At 40.4% G+C, this 20641-nt stretch overlaps 1 protein-coding gene across 15 annotated transcripts in view; it reads right to left on the reverse strand.

Moving 5' to 3' along the window:
• The window catches only part of LOC117206837 (MAP7 domain-containing protein 1-like), a 207777-nt gene that overhangs the window by 132123 nt on the left and 55013 nt on the right, over positions 1–20641 (reverse strand). Inside the window, exon 1 of one of the 15 annotated variants that reach the window (XM_033446533.1) lies at positions 7054–7451. The exons of 12 other annotated variants lie outside the window; for them this stretch is intronic. In XM_033446533.1, the coding sequence (XP_033302424.1) occupies positions 7054–7255 (202 nt within the window). In that variant the 5' untranslated portion in view covers positions 7256–7451. Of the gene's footprint in view, positions 1–7053; positions 7452–20641 lie in introns of those variants that run through there. 2 more of the 15 variants (XM_033446535.1, XM_033446539.1) reach the window with 2 other exon arrangements.

The raw sequence follows: 20641 nt of genomic DNA on the forward strand, positions 1-20641 counted from the left end.
TATTAACACACACGTAGTATTTATATATTAAATGATTAGGTGCGAGTATATTTAATTTTGTTATCATTCCATAGAACTTCCGTATAACTACGAAAATTTGATACTATACAAATGAAATGTATAAAACTCGATAAAAAAAAAATACTACATTGGAAAACAAGGGTATGTGTCAATTGTTCCTTTTTGTTTCTCTCGACTATGTTATAATATAATATACAATTAACATATGATATATTAACAATTACTTCATTAATTATTCCTAATACGATAATGAGCAAAAAGTGATGGGGACATAATACTATATAGCTTTAATTAAAGATTATAAGGAGAATATTAAAGAATTAAAATCCTCGATACAAAGGGTGTCTTATTTAATTCTACTCTATTCGTTACTCCATCGTTAATTAAAAACAGAATACATCTTTGATCTATATATCAAAAATATTTATTCCTAATGTATCACAACGAGAAAGTTAATTTGGAAATAATTTTTCCAGTCCACGATTAAAAATCTACGTCTTCTTCTATAAACCAGGTGCAATTATGGGTGCAATTATAATACAATACATAAATGGCTATACCTTCTGAAAGCTTTAATATACGATCGCCGTACTTGTACCTAATGTATCACAGATTCTATCGCGAATAGAATCTGGCTTCATCCTGCGATATAAAAAAGAATCGTTGAACTATTGGCTCACAGTGTCAATAGTCGATTGCAGCGTACGCAAGACCATACACGATAATCGACAGTCCTACGTAACTGCTTAATTACCGTGCGAGTAATTGGATTAACGAACGATCGGCATGCGATCAATCAACCGGGATAAACGACAAAGGACACGGAAATTTTCTACTAAAGATATCCTACGTAGGTGCAGCAAGCCTGGTAAATTGTGCTCTGCGATCCCAAGGCCCGACTTAAGGTCGAATCTTTAATTAAACCGATCGTCGAGCGCGGATTAAAAATAATTAATGCGATTCTATCTAATAAATGAGAAAGTCTTTCTATTTTCCCACTTCATTTCTGCCTTCGTCGAGCGTATTCCAATTCTCGATATCGAACAAGTGAAGCTGTTTGCACACAGTGAATAAAGGCGTGGCATCGTGATAACACGAACTGCAAGAAGACCGATAATAATCGCGCGGCGAATCGAACAAACTCTTCGAGAAACCGTGCGACAATTTATCGGTTCAGCGAGCAGTGCTCGACGACTGAATTAATGGATACAATGTGCACAAGTAAACGAGGCACTGAGATATCCGTATTCTATTCCAGATTAACCTCCTGGACGAAGTTCCACGTGAGAAATCACGCTACTATGTAAGTAGTAAAACCCTGGCTTAATCAGACTTTGCAGACATTAGCCTATATTTGCGCCTGGGGCAAAGTTTGTGGTGAAAATTCACAGCGGTGCACTGCGTTAATTGAACTTGAAAAAGGATGGTCTTGCGATCGCATCAGTGTGCTCTGATTTTTTCGAGATAAAATATATGAAATTAAAACATTGAAAGATTTTGAATTTAGAAGTCAGGAACTTCCAGGAATTTTATTAATATGAACAGAGAATTACGTCGCAGACGATAGAAGCAAGCGCGGTTGAAATAACTAACGAAGATAACGCAGACTGGCACTGGTAATAATCTCGTCGCTTGCTTATTGGTAAAATGATAAATGCGATCATTTAACTTTTGTACTTTTGCCACGATTAAAAATAAACCTTTACAAACAAATAATTATTTTACACAGAAATGTCCTGCAACTTACTTAGCAGACCGAACTTCCATTTCCTGATGATTTTGTTAAACGTGACTTGGACAGCTACTAAGAGATTACATTGTTAAATAATCAACTAAGAGATTATATTATTAAATAGTCAACTGGCTTCTAAATGATTAAATAAATTATATACTAGTACACTTTCTATTAACATTGTCCTCTAGATTTTAAATAATTTACCGGAATTAGAATTCGTTTAGAAACGATGAGAATATACAATAATAATACAATCCAGGACTTAAAAAATTAAAAATCATGTTAGAATAGTAATTAACATCGATGGTAGAAAATATCTCGCAAGAAACAAATCACGCTAAACGCTTGTTAAGATCTTGGAAAACATAACGTGAACCGATAATCGCGAACCCTAACACGAAACGCCAACTTGAACTCTATTCTTGGCTTTAAATCAAGATGATCAAAAGATTCTACCCTCCAAACACGAAACAAGCATTCGAAATTGAATAGACAGAAGCAGCGATCTTTATCGAGAACAATGAGAAACGAACGCCTGAAACATCTGGGATAAGCGCAAAGTCGACTACTACTCGTTGAAAGACGCGATTACGACAGCATAACCGCACCCGAACTATGGAAAACACTATCTCCACGTTTTAGTTGTAATCTTTGTGCTCTCGTGTCTCCGCTAACTTCGTTTCGCGTAGAGTTACAGCGAGGCTAATAACGAGCCTAATAACTAGCCTAATAACGAGCCTTTGTTAATCATTATCGCGTTCCTACGTTGCTCGACCAACGGTGAACGAGATCTCGACAATCCTGCAACGACAACGTAATAACGTTTTCATTATTAGGATTACGCATCGGTCGATTCAAGGTCTATACCTAGTTCGATGGAATTGCGCGGATAACTTCATTCGTTTGCACGAGGAATATGCAAACTAGATTCTTAAATTTCTATTTAAACTACGACTATTGAAAATTGTTGAAACACGTGACACACTATTGGTAGTAGAGAACCAACTATAGAGTACCATCAGAGAAAATTAAAAGATGGAAAAAATGCGCACAGTATAGTAATTATTATGATATTTGACGAGTCAGAAACAATATATCTGCCTAGGTATACTATCTTCTTTTAAACATGTTGTTGGCGAACATTCAAATTTCTACAAATTTTCGTAGTCTCCATAGATCTATAGACACTTTAATAAATATGCAACGACGGAATATAAATTTTATCAAAATGTACATATTAGTAACTAGATGTAGTATTTGTCACCTTCTTATGGTACTAGCAGGTTATAAATAGAAATTATCTATCAAAAAATGGTAGCGGTATGTACTTCCTTCTTTACGATTACGTTGATGTACGTCTGTACATTTGTGTATATCGTTGATGTAATTACTGATAGATATCACTGTTTGAAATAGCGTTAGCGGGCTTGTGTCAGTTTGTCTGACTCATAGTTTTGCAATTAAGCAACCTGAGAACGAAGAGGATTTTAAAGAACAACATAATTTAACAATCTTTAGCTATGTACACCAATTCTGTCATTGTATATTAGCTATTGGAAATTAATTTCATCGCTGCTAATTATAATTATAGTAACGGATAAAATCATTGCAGATCCATCTATACATATTTTGGCTACACTGCATTTTGTCAAAGATATGGAAGTGTTTGAATACTTGACTAGAACTCCGTTCTAAATACTTTGGAAAATAAAGGTGCAAGTTTAAGAAAACACGTAGCCAAAGATAAGATCGAACGAGCGTTTGGAATTTTCGTACAGCAATTATGCTCGAGTCTGTTCGACTAGAATTCCTGAAGGAATTCTCGTTCTTTTTGAAAGGTGTGCTTCTATCGCGTCACAGCTGAACGGTTCATTTACAATCGGAGGAAAAAAGGGGAAAAAGTCGCCAGCTCGTTTCCACCTTTCTCGCGTTACGTAAGGAAAAGAACGTTGCACAGCAATATTATCCGTAATCAAACTGACTTTCAGACTGGCCCATGAACGTCCATCGACCACATTCAACAGTTTCAAAATATCACAATTAATTTCAGTTAGACGGGCTGAAAACAAGCGAATACGTTCGAACAATTTTTCGCATTCGGTCGGCGAATTTCAGGGTATTTCAATGGAATGTAGAAAATTACACGTGATTGTACCAAGCCAGTTTTCGCAATGGTGTTCCATGCGATTTCTCGATGTCCCATTGTAAATCGGTCGCGTGTCGTTGGTTTGAAAAACGGTGGGGCATGATTAAAAAACTCGCGTGTTCGTAACGCGCAAAATATGATGCAAAATCCGAGTTATAACAGTACTCGAAAGTTGTACGCTTGCTTCCTTGTTAGTTTAGCTGCCGATACGTATCGAGGCAAACGTAATAGTGTTAACGATAATTAGCAAAAAGCTAGGTTAGGAGCGTTGTGCGAATGCCTCGCGTTATTAAGAACACAACGTTGCATTCGAAAGGGGACAGCGACGTAAACAGAAATTACTGGCTGTAGTCCCATTAAATAAGACTGCAAGTTTCTAGACCACGGTTGGGATAGCAGCTCTACCTATGCGACGTTACGATGCAAGCTATTAAAAACAGCCAGATTGTCCTGGTACGATAAGTGACCTAACTGTATTGCGAGAAGTCCAACGAGAAAATGCTAGTTGACGGCGCCATGAAGCCCTGGAGTTCGACCATCACGTTGGGGAAAAAAAAGGGAACACGTTTATGGTAAAAGTAATTATCAATCTTGACAGGCGCGGACAATAACATCACGAACAAATGTCGGAACGAAAACTATAATGGCCAGCACGAGGTCAACGATGAATATTAATGATACCGTTCTAACGACGAGCACGATGAGATATACGAGGATGTTGATTTTTTACGAGTACATTTAGGATGTTACCGTGGTCTAAGTGGGGAGTAGTTTCGTCTACTTAACTGTAATCGAAATTCACGGGCTTTAGATTTTTCGTTGTAATTACCGCAGAATTTCATTTGTCTGAAATTATGAGGAGACAAAAATTTGATATAGCTGCGATTCGTTTATATAATAAAATTTCACTCTTGGATAAATGGATTCAACCGGGATGAGTTCATTTTAGTTACAATGCGTAAGCGCATTTGGCAAAATTACTGTTTGTATCAGATGCGACATATCGGTGAATTTCAAGAATTATTTCCCTCGAGTTAGTTTGAAATTTGCAGCTGGTCGTGTCCTCCTCTTACAATATATAAACACGTGGTGATAAATTATTTGTTTTCAGAATAATCAATCTTTCATCGTGTATTCGGATAATGAAATAAAGAAACATGCAGAAATGGAGTTGTTTGACTTGGTTGCAAAGAAATTCATATATTCCTATTTAAGTTCATCGCATTATATTAATTCTGACCATTCAAGTGCAACATATTAAAACACGCATTAAAAATTTCCAGCGCAAAATTACTCGAACTTGATACATTTTTTTAAAGGATACAAAGGTAAATTGTTCTGACAGTAACATAATTAAAAGATTACGTAAGATCCTGTAAAATATATGTGTGGTAGAAAGTCGACCGAAGAGCAGGTTTAAGACATCACGAAACGTGAAACACGAGACGTGTTCGTACGACAGCTACTTTTATGGACCAATAACGCGCACCCTTGTTTTCCGAGCCCTCGGCAGCACAGAGGCAAGGGTTTTCCATTTTCGAGTACAATTCCGTGCTCTATGCTGCTTGTTTTGCTGGCTCCACCGAAACGACCTGACAAAAATTAAAAACTGACAGAACACCGTGTAACGAAAATTACGAACGGCGTAACGTTTTCATCGATAGACACGCACGATTGTCATCGCATCATCCGATGTTTTTATAAAATGGTGAAATTTTACGAACGTGGCAACGGAAATTTTACGAATATGTATTGTGTGATAAATCGACGATATTTAAAAAAATGCATTTTTGTAATAAATTGTAATAATAGAGCTTGAAATTGGATGTTGAATAATAGAGTTTATCGTTAGGAAGAACGACGTAACTTCAATATGAAAATTATTGGGGCAGACAAAATGACCAATTTATGAAGTTTTATGGAAACATTATAATTTTATGGCGATGCATTTTTGGGAACTTGAATGATTTTTTTATAAAATACGTGGATAAAGCAATTTATAGCCTTTCATAGAAATTTCATAGATTTACAATGATATATTTTTGGGAATTTAAATGATTTTTTATAATACATATGATTATATAATCTTCATGTACCGTTCACTTTGATTTCTTTGATACAAGTCTTACATTAGAGTGGTCGGTAATACTAATGTTAAAGGAGAAGCAAAAATATTCAGAATGCATCTCGCATTGACATCTGGCATTAACCAGAGCCTTCATCATAATAATGAAATATCCTTGGATTGCTGCGTTACTTTCATTAAGCGAAAAAGGAATCGATCTGAAAAGCTTTTCTTACTCGTGACAGTTGGCTGGTAAGTTTATGCCAAGAAGCTGAACCGAGAATTATGTTCTAGGGTGGATGCAATTTAATGATCCTTTGATGCAGGAGTAAAAACTTTACGGGTAATCACCGATCATTACAATTTCTAGGTTACGTTCAGAAATTAATTGGTACGTTTTATGAAAGCACAAAGCCGAACACGAGAGATTTGCAAAAAACATTACACAATGCGGTTGCTATGAAGATCTATGAATAGTATATATATTTGAATGATTGCGTGTGTATAAAAATTCTCTATGGTTTATTTTCACTGCATTCAAAAAGAAAACGCTAAACGACTAAAACGAACAGCTAGAAACACACAGAAGCCGCGTTGAGCACGCGATTCAAAGAATACTTGTTCCAATAAAACAGCATTTCTTGTAACCTCGAACGTGTTCTCCATTCAGACGAAAAACACGTAATCCGAACAAATGCACCTTGATTACGCGTTAAACATTTCGCTCCGTCTCGATCGTAAAAGTCGTTCTAACAAACGAACCAGGTGAACGAGCGAGGAAAAACAAAAGATCCTACTTTTGTATTTAGAATGCCGAATCATCGACGGAACGAAGCCATTTAATCAAACATACTTGCTATACACACCATACGAATCCTGCAATTTGTCTACATTTCAACCACGAACGCGTGTTTGTAGCAACACCGTCAAATCATCGAAACAAACAAGAGAAACTACATCAAAGACCAGTTCCATGGAACCGGAATCTCTGCCCCTCTGGTTTTCATAGGATATAAAAAGAGTCTATTGCGCGCGCGCGTTCTATCAACCCTAGACAGTGACCTAGTACAAAGTAGCGAGACTCACATAGCCAGACGTTGCCGCGAGGCGCAGTGTGGAGCAGGTTCAGGTGCAAGTTGAAGTCCAGACCAGCCAGGTCCTGTCTCAAGTGGGTGCTATCCATGATCAGTGCCCTTTCAGGTAGTAGGAAGAGATGATCACTCCCCTCCGCGGGCCCCAGGGTTCGCGGTACGCCGAGCCCAAAAGGCCCAGAACGGGCTGTCAACATCCTATCGCCACGATCGCCGAAAATCGCGTTGTCGCGCGACGGCGCATCCTCCGACCCGATCCCCGACACGCTGACCGCCGCCGATTCACTCGCGCTCGTGATCAATCGATCGACCACCCTTTTTCGATCTATCGATCTTCCGATCTTCCCAGTTTCACTTATCGTAATTAAGCTCGGAAGTAGTCCTTTCGATAAATGTGAAGATTTGTATAAAAAAAAAGACGATGGCTAATAACTTGTAAAAGTTGAAAAAACGATGACACAGGTTGACAACTGTATCATAAACACACTAGTGAGCAGTTACTATAATTGGAAGTTGCAACTGCAATCTGAACAAGGACAACCTGTTCGCGAACAAGTTCCAATTTACAGATCCGTATTACACGAAGAAGTGTTTCAGTTCCAATGAGTTCACTGACAATGCGGTAAATATTTACACGTAGAGACGAGGTGGAATTCGTCGCAGACGAGAATCCCTGAAGCGAGAAAGCAACACAGCGCGCTTATTCTAGCGATCCTCTCTTCCTCGCAACGTTCCTCTTCTCTTTCATCGCGTCCGACGCGAGCTGCTTCGCGGTCCAATTAATCCACCTCTAATTACCGGCCAGTACTTTTGTTGATCGTTAACTGCGGATCGTCTGGGCTCACGATTCTCGGCGGACGACTACGCGCTGGATTCGCGTAGCAGCCTCGAAATCCTCTTCCCTCGATGTATAGCCACCGGCGTTACGCTTCTGTGTCCACGATCTTGCTCTCTTCCCCTTTCACGCGCTCTGTTTTCCTTGACGATATATCACGTTGTCGCGACGGAACGAGCGCATCGTACACGCTTCGCGAATGTATCTTAGACTGCGCGCGGACCAGCACGATAACTCGTGAATCGGTCGGTCAGTCAACCCTAATGGAGCGAGGAGACGAGCGGGACGAATCCGTCCACGCGGACTGGTACGAATTGACCGCGGACGAGTGGCCTTGTTGAATTCGTTTAAAAGGCGGAGTGCTTCGTTAAGAAGCTACCAAGAGGCTGGGAACGTGTCCCGACGATGTCCCCTTCTGAATGTAATTTCAGGCGCGCAATTTCGAACGCGTACAACGGTGTACGTGCTCGAGGTGAACGTTGATCGGAGACACAGCCTTCTCGATGTCGTATTCTCTGTGTGACGAGCGTGTTTGCCAACAGACTGTCCGCAAACGGAGCAGCTCTGTTTGCGTACAAACCTCTAATCGTCCGTCTGAGGGAATAATTCAACGCACTGCGTTCTTTACTTAATTATATACTTAATTCCCTCGGAAGGAGCACGTGCCTCGCGAACAGACACTCGAAAGGCGAATATTCGACGCAATTTATCGGCTCGACAATCGTACGCAAACTTTCTCGCAGCGAATTTGATCGACGATCGTATGGCAGATCGTTACGATGGAACGAGGACACGCTGGGAAAACACGAGACGTGACTCGCTGTCAAAGTGCACGAACAGCTGAGCTGACAGCCGGGAGTGACTCGTGACGTCGCACAGATACTGAACGTAACGCGATCCTTCGCGCGTGGCGGTCAGCGTTCAACTGAATGACGCCGCGATGCGGCGCGTTCGAGAGACCCGCCGAGGGGTGCCGGAAATTGCCGAGCACGCGGACGCACGATTCGCCCGGCAGACACACGGATTTTTCGTTTCGTTCGGAACGAGATTGAAAAGCACAGCATCAGCTTTCAATTCATTCCGCGTAATTTTAACCTATACTCATGTGCCTATGCACCTGAATATAATTCCCGGAATCTAATTGCGTCGCGCAGCCTGGACCAAAGAGAGAATCGACGCTGAACGGATGAGTGACCATGGTAGAATGGTCGAAACGTGGAAAATGAAATACACGTTTGGTCTGTGCGGATGGCAAAAACGAAATTGAATGGACGAGAAAGATCGTTGGACCGGAGATTTGAAAAAGAATTCACTGGCTAACTGAACCTGACTCCTGCATCGATCGAGATGCTCCAATAACTGATGGACTTTCTGCGCGTAAATGTCCACTACCCACGATACGTTTGCTTCAATAGCACAATTGTGCTCTCTGTACTCTGTTGTAAAAGCTTATTCATAGCCCATGCACTCGTGTATCTTGGTTCCCATTGCTCGAAAAAGCTAGAAGCTCAACGTTTTGTTTCAAAAATGGATACCCGTCTCTTTAAAAAATATTCCAAGATTTTAAGGCTTTCCAATTGCTAAATGCGCGTAATTTTATTTCCCCGCGTAACCATTGTCCAATTTAACAGTATACGCTCCAAAGATTTAACGGAGTCGTAAAAAATTATGATTATAACATTATTCTACGCACGGCTAAATGGCAATTACTTGTGCCTAGAATTACAGTTAAACGGTAATTACGACCGTTTACAGCGTATCGCGATACACAACAGGCAGAAAGCAAAGGAAGTGATCTCAAAGATGCGATCGTTAATGCGCATTTTAATACGCACATACAATCAGGTGAATACATATTTATACTGCGTGTGCAGCGGATACAGCACTGAAAATACTGGAAGCTCACTGACTCGGCAAATAAAAAAGAAATGGAAAAAACGAGTTTATAATAGAATTCGTTTCTAGAACACATATCCAAGGAACAGGATCGGTGGATAAATGTCTTAAGTAGAACTTGAATTTTCAGTAACATTCAGTGACTTGTGGAAATACTTGAATACTTACTATAAAAATATATTATAAAATATTCCATGAGTACATTGTGCGTGTTATATAAAATATTTTAAAATTTTACTAATTTTTCAATCGATATCATAATTATATCGATAAAGTTTAAAACAAATCTGAATGTATATAATACATAGAAGTTACAAGACCTATATTGCAAACATATGTATGTCTAGTAAAAAAAAAGAGAACAAAAAGTATCATACTGTATAAATAGCCATCTTAAACAGATATAATATGTGTTAAATATGGCCCCACTGAATAATGAGGTTTATTAACATAATACAAGATAATTGATTTAAATACTTCTCTGATCTGTGCGGAACTTTACTTGAACTAAATACTTTGTAATTTCTATATACATTCTCAGATTTGTTTCACGCGTTGCTAATATAATCATAGTAGTCGGGTCTCGTACCAGTGCTAATGAAATTTCAAAACGTCTAGTATAACACATATAACACATTAAAAAAAAACAGTCTACAAATGTTCGAATACCTTCGTGAATAATAGTTTCTTCTCAAGTTACACATGTATAACCATATGTCTGCTTCTTATTTATTACCTTTCATGTAGCAAATTGTTTATAGCAATTGTAAATAACCAAAAAAAAAAACAGACAAACAGACATGGACTTTCACCTGAACAGTATAAACCGTTGGCCAACTCGAGCAACGCCAGATTGTACTTGGTACACGTTTTTATTGTGTTTCTTATCGAAGCATGACAACGCGGCGTGCTGTTTCGATCGATCCATCGGATCTGTTGAGGCAGGCCGCGATTTTCTTGCTGAAGATAAACCGAGCGTCGCGTTCTCTAAGCGTAAACGCGCACAAGAGGAAGGTGGGAGGAGGCGCGCGAGCCGGTCGAGTGAGAAGCTCGCGATGCGAGAATATCCCCAGCGTACGACATGGCCGACCGCGGTTGGCAATTTGCGCCAAGCTCGCTTTTATAGCTAGGGAATGTTTCATGAAGCTGCACCGAACCTATACTGCATAACGTGACGATCGTTAGAACGTTTCTCGGAAGCATGTAACGACTTGACACTGCAAAACTTTGGAGAAGGAATATGGAAACGAATGCGTTGGTTGAAACGATGGTTTCAGTCTCAAATGGGGAACAATTTCGATGCTCGACGATAGAACCGTTATAATAGGATTATATTGGTCGGGACCTTACCTGACCAGGTATCGAGGAGGTTATGATTCCAAGAAATCCCGAGTAATTTTTTTCTACGTTGAACGCTATAGGAATATGGATAGCCGACACATTTGTCCGTTTAACGTACAATGACTTAAGAAAGTAGGTATATAACCATTGATCACTTAGGTCAGGTATATTCTACCATGTTATACAACTAACTGTATATTTTGAATTAGCTTCTTGTTACATTGATTTAAATAATGGTGTCGAGTGCTGTATCATAGAAGTCTTCGCAAGCCTTCGTTCACTTTATGAAGTAGCCACTTGTGTTGAAATATATGCTAGATATATTTCTAATTATTATCAAAGGAAGCATATTCGTGGGAACATCTTTCTTTACCATCGAGCACGAGTAGGATACGAATATCTGACAAACTCGTTTCTTTCTTTTTTTCGTTCGTTTTTCATTTGTTTCTTCTCTTCGAAAACCAGCGGAGATAGCGAGGGTCAGCTAATGAAATAAAATCCCCGCCAATCAACATGGCACAACCGTATCTGAAATTCTGTCAGATTCGTTGGCGTGTTCCTTTGATCCTGTTACCTGGATGGTTAATTGGATGCCCCGCTTAAAAGCGTATTACGACGCTGAAGCAGTTATCTGCACCGAGGAAAGTGGTCTACCGCTACGAGTTTCCAGTATCAAGTCCGATCGAGCTCGATTAAGTGCCTCGTCCTTGCTCGCTGCTTGCAAAAAGTTTCGTTATGCAACCGCACCGAATTCTCGTGGAATCTGAAACTGAGACCGAGGGTCGATGAATATTCCAAGCAGACGGGCGCGTGTCTGCGGCGCGGCGGTGGGACGCGACAACTTGAAAAATTCAAGTTGCTTGCCAGATCCCACGGAGAAATCGAAAGAAGAAGAAAAAAGTTTTGACCGAGAAGTTAAACCGCTGCATACTTCACAACCAACCGAAGTTCCATCGATCGTATACTGTTACCCACGCGGTGGAGGAGCTTCTTGCGGCTTGATCTTCCGCGTGCGTGCCTCGTATACGAAGTCGCTGAAATAGCGATCGATGTCCCTTTTATGGGGACTAATATGCCAAGTCCAGCAGTCTGACTCGTCTGATAGCGGCGGCCCTCGTACATGGCGCGATCGAACCAGACACACGATCTGCCGACAGGCCAAGGATTGACAGAGATCTTCTTCTTCTTCTTCAACTTCCTCTTCGTTCTTGATTACGGTATCTTGTCACGTTGCTTGGCTCAGGCGAATTGTCAGTTGTGAATCGTTTCTACGGATGGATTTGGTCGCTCGAAAAGCTTTCACGATGACCTTTGAACTGGTCGTTTTAAACGAATGGATGATTGATTGTAAATGGGATATTAAAGTGCTCATCTCGCACGTAGGAGAATCTATTACGACGATTTTGCTATGAACTTGATGATGATTGAGAGATCTTTGAAGAACCTTAAGGCTCCTATAATGAGATCTTAATGGCATCTTAAATCTTCGAATGAAGTTACACGATATGACCTCGGCAACCCTCGGTGATTTTCGGATGATCTGCGATGCCGATGATTAAACTGCGATAACCTCGGATAATCATTAGACAGAAAACTTTTAAGAAGAGTCTAATAAAATTATGGTTTTATAAAATAAAAATGCTTGATCTCAGCGAAGGAATATTCGATAAAACGCTTCAAAGGTCGGTTCGAAGCTGTGAAAAGTTTCAATACGATCCAATATTTTTAACGTTTCGAAGAGATCGGATCAAGTAGCGAAAATTGTGTGTAATACGTTGAGATATATTGATTAACTCCATAAATTAGAATGTAAAGAAAATGTGTCGAACGATACAATACTTTAAGAATTCTATTGGGATTTACGTACGTTTATTTTATTCTCTTGGAAAACAAATAAACCTATGGAAGGAAATAATCTATTTCTTTGAGATGCTTAATAATAATAAGGTATCCAGATAATGAAATTGAGAAGTTTGCAAAAAGTAAAGCTGATCGGTTTGATTACTGAGAGGTTCGCACAGCGACTGCTATCAGAAAACTTAGTGAAATGTCAATAATTCGAAGGCACAGCTACGCGCCGACAAACGAGAAGCGCGGAATGCATAGAAAACTGGTTGGCGCGGAGGATTAAATCATCGCTAAATTGACGCGTCACGCGAGTCCCCGTTATTTCGTAGCTCGCGTGTATGATATTACGGCATTGTGATGCTCGATACGCGCGATCGTCCAGAAAAGGGACGCCGAGACGTGACGGTAATCCGCGAGACCATGAGCCAAAAGTAGCTTCGTGTACCGTTCGGATTAGTTACTATCTTTTTTACGATCGTCCAGTTGGCGCAAAAATCCATCAGACTAGGAGCGCAAAAATGACCTTCTTCTCGGCACTGACCATGCATCATCATCCCGATTGCTCGTTAAAAAAAGAAAACAAGAAAAGAAAAAAAATCTAATAGAAGAAAAACGTTCTCTTCCGCGTCGAGGAGTCGGCCGAAAGGGACCCTACAAAAATTACGTCACGTACACATGACTTTCTCTTAGCCAACGATCGTTTAACGTCCGATCCGATTATTTATAGCCACGAGCGTTTTAATAACGCGAACGCTTGATTTCTACGAGTGATCGAGGATGTGTCATAACCGCGTTTCCAATTGCGTCCGCTTTCCACGCGAATTTCACGATCTTCTTTATACGTACACTCCCGTTCAGAAGTACCTACTAGGATATCTATAAAAGTAAGTTAGGATTAGAAAGAAATGCGATAAACAGGTATTTTCTTATAATTTTTCCAAGTAATTTTGACAAATCCCTTTCTGTCTATTCTGAATTATGTGTCTGATATGAATATAATATAATTCTAACCTGTCAATCCCGGATTGATTATAGTGGAATTCCATTTATCTGAATTTGTCGAGGAACAAACATTTTATATAATTGGAGTTCATAGTATATCATTTCCCCAATTATCTATCATTTTTCGTACATATAATTTTCGTTCAGACAAATGGATTCGATCGACAATAATTCAATTAATCGGGTATTAACTAAATTGATTGAAACTAACATTCGTTCCAACAGACGCAGATAAACGGAATTCTATTGTATCCCATTTTGTTCGAAATCGGTAGGTGTCCTACTATTTATGAACGGGAGTGTAACTACGTATCGTATAAAACATAAGGATAGCTTGAAAACGTCGTAACCTCGGATTCTTTCCGAAACACTGTAGCAATCTTCGTTTACTCGGATTAGAATCCAGTCCACACGCCAATCCGTGCAGCCTCCAAGGTAAACAAAGCCATAGACCGTTCGTAATTAAGGTTGACGCGAAAATAATTAAAACAAAAACCGTTTAAATCTGCCGTGACGTACGTATGTACGTGGTCTCGTGTTACGAGCAGATGGCACGCGGTGAAAGCGACGCGAACTGTTTTTCAGTGGCAACACGATGATACGCAATCTGCGATGCGATTCTTTCGCGAGTCGCAATGGTTGAGTCGCGTTAGCGCGCGCGCGCGCGTTCTTCTTTCTCTACTCCACGTGATAAATGAGTCAATTTCGCGGCGTAATACACGCGTGGCAAAAGATACGATCTGAACGGTTTAACAGGCCGGGGATATGTTCCAGTAATCAACAATTTCCGTTGCTAATCGACTCATACGAGTCGTAGATTTTCGCGTGAATCATCGGGAAGAAATTCAAAAACAAGTAAAGGAAACGAAGGAAAATCAATGGCCCCGCCTGATCGACCCACATTTATCGATAACACGGGGGGCTCGCTTATCTTCGGATAATCGTAAGAACCGACCGAATTGGCACGACTTACCAACGCCACACTCACGCTAGCCATAGTGTCTGCTCGGCTAATCGGGATTAAAGGGAGTTAACTGAAACGCTGCCACGCGTTATCCAATTCCGTTACGATCGATTCATTTCCACGGACCGATTCTCGTACGCAACAAAATCCCCTGTATGGAATCCAACGGTCTGCCAATAAACAAGAGTGGCGACAAGGTAGACGAAAAAAGTGCATTTGTTCCAAAAACGAAATCGATGTAAAGAAGAAATTTATACATTTATGAGTCCAATTAAAGAAATAGAATCTAATCGGAGGCTTGTTTCGCACGTTAAATGTAACTTGATATTTTCTATACTTTCGCAGATTACGTGCATTCCATGTATTTTTGCAGTTTTATATCGTCTATGGATGCATAAACAGCCACAGTCTAGCGATCGTAGAATTTTCTATCAGGGTTCTATATAACATTTGTACTCAAGTTCCTAATAAATTCGTTTGTAGATGCTGAATCTGGCCCAATACGAGCCTAACTCGACTAGGCGAAACGTGTATCAACGAGAATTGGGTCGTACCTCGCTGATTCCCGGAAGGCGCAAAAGGAACGCAAATAATTTCGTTCCTATGATCGTTGCCGAGGATCGTGGCTTCGACAGGCAATAACTTCGTTCCGCTGTAATAAATATCTCGGGTGGAGGAGGTACCAAGACACCCATGACCAAAAAGACTTCACCAGCTTCTTTATTTCACTCTTCTATTTTTTCTCCCCCCATTTTCATATATATTGTTCTCTTTCTCCTTCCTCCGAGCTTCCGCGAAGCAAGTTCTTGGCTCTCTGTAAATTAAACGATCGACCACGGTCGGCGAAAGTGGAGCAACCAGGGCCAAGGAAAAACGATCTTTCACGGCGTGTCGAGCCTCTCGAACCCGTTGAAAGATCTTGGGGAGAAGATAAGAACCGGAGGTTGCCGGATATAAGCAACACAACAACGTGGAATCAAACGTTCGAGGGTGAAAAATCCACGACGGGGGCTAGATTTCGCTACACGAAATACACTCTTCTAATTTCCACTCACGAACAAGCACGACCGTCCCCTACATCTTACATTATGTGGGGGCGAAAGATACGAACGAAGATCCTTTTGATAGCAGACACGAAGAAGAATCGTTGCTGCGCTTTGCTCCCATTTCCCTCCACTTCGAGTCAAATTAACGAATGAAGCTTGGAGGAATTTAAATGAGTCTGCAGAAATCTTGGAGCAAGGTCAAAGAAACTATGATAACGTCGAAACTCGAGAAATTTGATCGGGACTTCTCTCTCTGTAAATTTTAGTTAACCTTACGTTAACATTATTTAACTAGTATTAGTTAATTCGAGTCGCTTTAACACTATGACGAGCAGCTAATCTCAAGTTTTATAGTTTTCACGTGAAAGGTTCAGTAAATGTGGATTTTGCTAGGTCCGTAAGGAGATTTCTATAAATGTTCAATGACTTTCATGAGTCGCTGTATGTATCGTACGCATAGCCAACACTCACATGATACAAGATACTACATATAGCATCATCAATCGGTCATCATAGTGTTAACGTTCGCTATAACTCCCTGTGAACTTGTTAGATGAAACTCGATGATGGTGTTTGTTGTGGTATCGATCTGATAATCGATATTTTCGACGCGGCGTGTAATCTCTTCTTCCGAAGCTAATCTCACCGGATTTGCTGGCGGCTTCGTTACAGTTTCTCGTTTCAATAAGAAATGAAGTGTACAATGAGCACCAGTGTATTTCCTTCTTAGAAATCTAAAGAGGGTGCACATACACGGAGAAACACGAACAATCGTCCTCGTGTGTCTTTAATCTCGGCGAATTAATCCGCGGTATCGCATCTCGTCCGGTCAGCGGCTGGCGTATCTCGTTGCTCTCGTCGAAAGTCGAACCATCGCGATCGAGGCGAATGTTCTCCTCCGGTGAGAAGATTATCGCCGCGGGAATAAGTGGATGGAAAATTGTTCTACGCGAACGGTGGTAGCTGGTGGAGAATTGCTTCGATAAATAACCAGCCAATAATCTACGAAAGTCTTTAACTTAAATCGAAAACATCGATCAACTTTCCTTTCTCATATTCTGGCCGATTACGCGTTTAAGGGGAACTGAATTATACATTTTATTGTGTACTCCAAGTCGTTCGAAGAAAGTTTAACGATAAACGAGACAACAAGGTAACAACGATCGAGTATTGCTTCCAATATGATCTACCTTAATGCCGACAACGGTTTCACCCAAGTCCGGCCATATTTAACCACTTTATGAACAAGAAAGATCCTTGTTCAGTTCTTGACCAAGACACACAAGAATTATCTTTCTCTTTTAGCAAGGATTAAAGGATCGAAAGAAGGTAGAGGGTTCGTTAGTTCCATCTCCTTGATTAAATTGCCCCGACTCTCGTGCGCTTCGCCCTTAGCTTCTGTTCTGCTTTTATCGATTCAAAATCTCCCTCTCTCTTTTTCTCTGCTCGTTTTCACGTTCTCTTCTATGACACCCTGTATGTCGTATTACACGATATTCTTTATCGAATAAAGGACAACGACTCGAGCTCGACATATCCGTAGAATTCATCAAATTAAAAGCTTTGGCCTCTTTCCAGGAAATTAACGATTATTTTAATGAGAGATTTTCGTTAACTTCGCTTGCCCAGAAATTTATCTAGCCGGATGCATAGGAGTCGAATGAAATAATTCGTTAAACCGCAAACATTCCGAGCAGGATGTAGGCGTGACCGAGGTTGTCTACCCCTTTTAGGCTTTCACCGAACTACAAGCCATAGATAACAGTTGCTCCGCGTAATTATACCATAGTACAAGGAGTATCGTCTCGTTACGACTCCGCAACCGGCAGTGTTCTTGCGCCTGCGAAACACTGGTTCCCCATTAGCCGTGGATCTCACGGAACATAACACAACGTACACTACAAAATCCTTGATCATCGTCCGTTAGAAGATCTCTGACCGATCAAACGGACCTACCGAATGGAAGCACGTTCGGTTCTTAATTCCAGGATACAGCGACTCGTAACTAATTACAAGGTAATCGAGCAGATTCCTCGAGTTCGTTGATTAATCGCGCACCGTATCTCCGGGTAAGTTCGTTAGCTTGTGATATCAGCGTGTAGATGCGGCGAGTTCGAGAGCGCAGAGGATAATAAAAAGGGCTGTGTACACGTGGAGAGTGGCGCGAGGTTGACCCAGATGATAGGTTCGATCGATCGACGGTATCCTTTGGCTCGTGTTTAACGCCTACAGACAGCACAGGGTAAACGGGCTGCACAAGAAAAGAAAAAGAAAAAGAAAAAGGAAGGGACAGGAAAGAAAGAGGAGAGAGAAAACGTGACCGACGTGACGCTTCGACTCGTCCTATACCTGCTCCTTGCCTAAAGATCAATGCGACTCCCGTGAAAGGATGCGAATTACGCGCTTCGCCAAGTGAATAACACCGCTTCTCCTTTTGTGTTTAACTACGTTTTGTTCTTTGGATAGTTATTTTATTGCTCGAAAGTTCGTGTTGTTTTTTACAGTCGGTTTATTTTATTATACCCTATTTATTGTACAGTTCAGAAAAATTGAAAAAAATTATTTATTATGCACAGGTATATCGTTGGCTATAAGTGTTAGGACATACACATAAATGCTTGGAAAAATCTATGGAACTTTACTTTCATTTCATTGCGCAGGAAATAGATATAATAAAATAAATAGAAAATAAAAGCTCAGTAGAGAGCATTCAACTTCTACTACATACCAGCCAATCAGCAAATCATTGATTGACGGATATGTACTGCTTTCAGTTGGACATGAAATGCATCAATTAAAGGGAAAATCCTCGTACTGATCCATATCGATAGTATTTTCCAACAGGGAGAAAGACCTTGTAAAGTGTTCAATGTTCATCGAGAATTTATCGCATATTATGCATATTTTGCTCTTTACAAAACATTTTTCCATTGCAGGAGGCTGAATAGTCGAGAAGCCTGTAGAAACTACTTCGAGAAATTCATTGCTGACAATGACAAGCTTTTTCGGAGAAATGATCATGAAATTTCCCAAATACCTACAAATACACGTTTCCTAAATTTCACGATGAACTTTCCAAAGAAACTACAATATAAAAATTCATTCGTTATGAATCGATAATTCCGACACGTCTGCAAGTTATTCGTCTACGTTAATTGATGACAGAAAGTTCACATAGACATGACAGAAATATAATTGATGGATTATTTTATACGAAAAGTAGACAAGAGCAGTGAAAGCTGACCGACGCGGCGCAGAAAATCAAGATGCACGCGTTCGGACACGCTCCGTTCAGAGTTCCTCGAAAAGAGACAAGAGGGCACGGCTCGATCTCGAGACGAGATGTCTCGAGCGTACGAAACGGAGAGTCTTGCCTCACGTTTGCATTTCAACACGTGACGAGGCGCGACGACGACGACACGCGATTCTCGTCCACTTTCCTCGACTTTCGTGCGTCGTGGCTCAGACTCGATTGCCTTCGCCGCGACTTAATTAACGCCACGTGTCTCTACAGGCTTCTTTTCGTTTGGCTACCATCACGCCATGTGTCGTTTCACTTCTTGAGAAATTTTCGTCTACTTTAGAAACGTCTGGTGTTGAGACTTCGTTGAATGATGAATTCTCTGTCAACTTTGAGTCACAATAGCACGATGTCGGTGCAAGTTCCTCGAATTAAGAAAGTTAGGTCAATACGTGTCGGTCATCGGCACAAGCAACATTTGACCAGCTATGATTGTTCGTAAGAGTTCAAAAAGGAGATACAGTCCTCGTCCGAATGTACGATTTTATGTCAAAGTAAACAATCAATCGATTTGTATGATTTATAAAATTCGTTCCCAAATCTTTATTTCATTGTTAAACCTGTTATTGTTAGACAAGAGAATTTATTAGATAGTAACTTCTAATTTGTAGCTTGTAAAATTTCGCTACGTTTAAGGCGTGATCATTTGCTATTTTCCATTGAGTTTTAACATCTCAACTATTAATTTCACGGGTACTTTTAAATTTTGTGGATTACATCGATCACTATCTAAATCCTGATTATATAAATTGTTCCACTTTATTCAAAATCTCTGGTAGCCTCGCTCGAAAATGTATCGCTCCTCTTTACGCGAGAAATTGGATGCTGATAAACGGATTAAGGTTGACAAGCGACCACATACGCAGCTATTCGAGCTGCATTCCAGTGCTGGTCTCACACGTGGGGGGGCTTCCCATCAACTGCATCACCGGGTCATAGCAAATTGTACGTCATTGTTAGACAGACGGAAGGATGCGTGTTACGCGTGTACTTGTTAGTCCAGGAAAGTCTTACACAAGTGGCCAATTAGCCATGAACCACGTCAAACATATACGAAAAGCTATACAAATTATTTTAAGTGGAATCACCCAGCCCTTGATCAAACACACACGTATCTACTATTCAACGAATAACTCGTACGACTTTTGTCTCGAGTTTGCTGTTTTACATACGATTCAAGGTAAATGTCCCACGCATACATACATAGGGCAATAGTGTTGTCATAATACGATCGTACAACAACGATAAAAAAGACGTTGGATGATAAAAAAAAAAAAAAAGAAGAGAAGCTCCGAGCGAAAAGCAGTATTAAACATTCAGTAGGATATATCGTACACGTAGGACGAGGGT

This window comes from Bombus bifarius, unplaced genomic scaffold (genome assembly GCF_011952205.1).
Source record: "Bombus bifarius isolate JDL3187 unplaced genomic scaffold, Bbif_JDL3187 scf7180000008008, whole genome shotgun sequence".
Classification (NCBI taxonomy): Eukaryota; Metazoa; Arthropoda; class Insecta; order Hymenoptera; family Apidae; genus Bombus; species Bombus bifarius.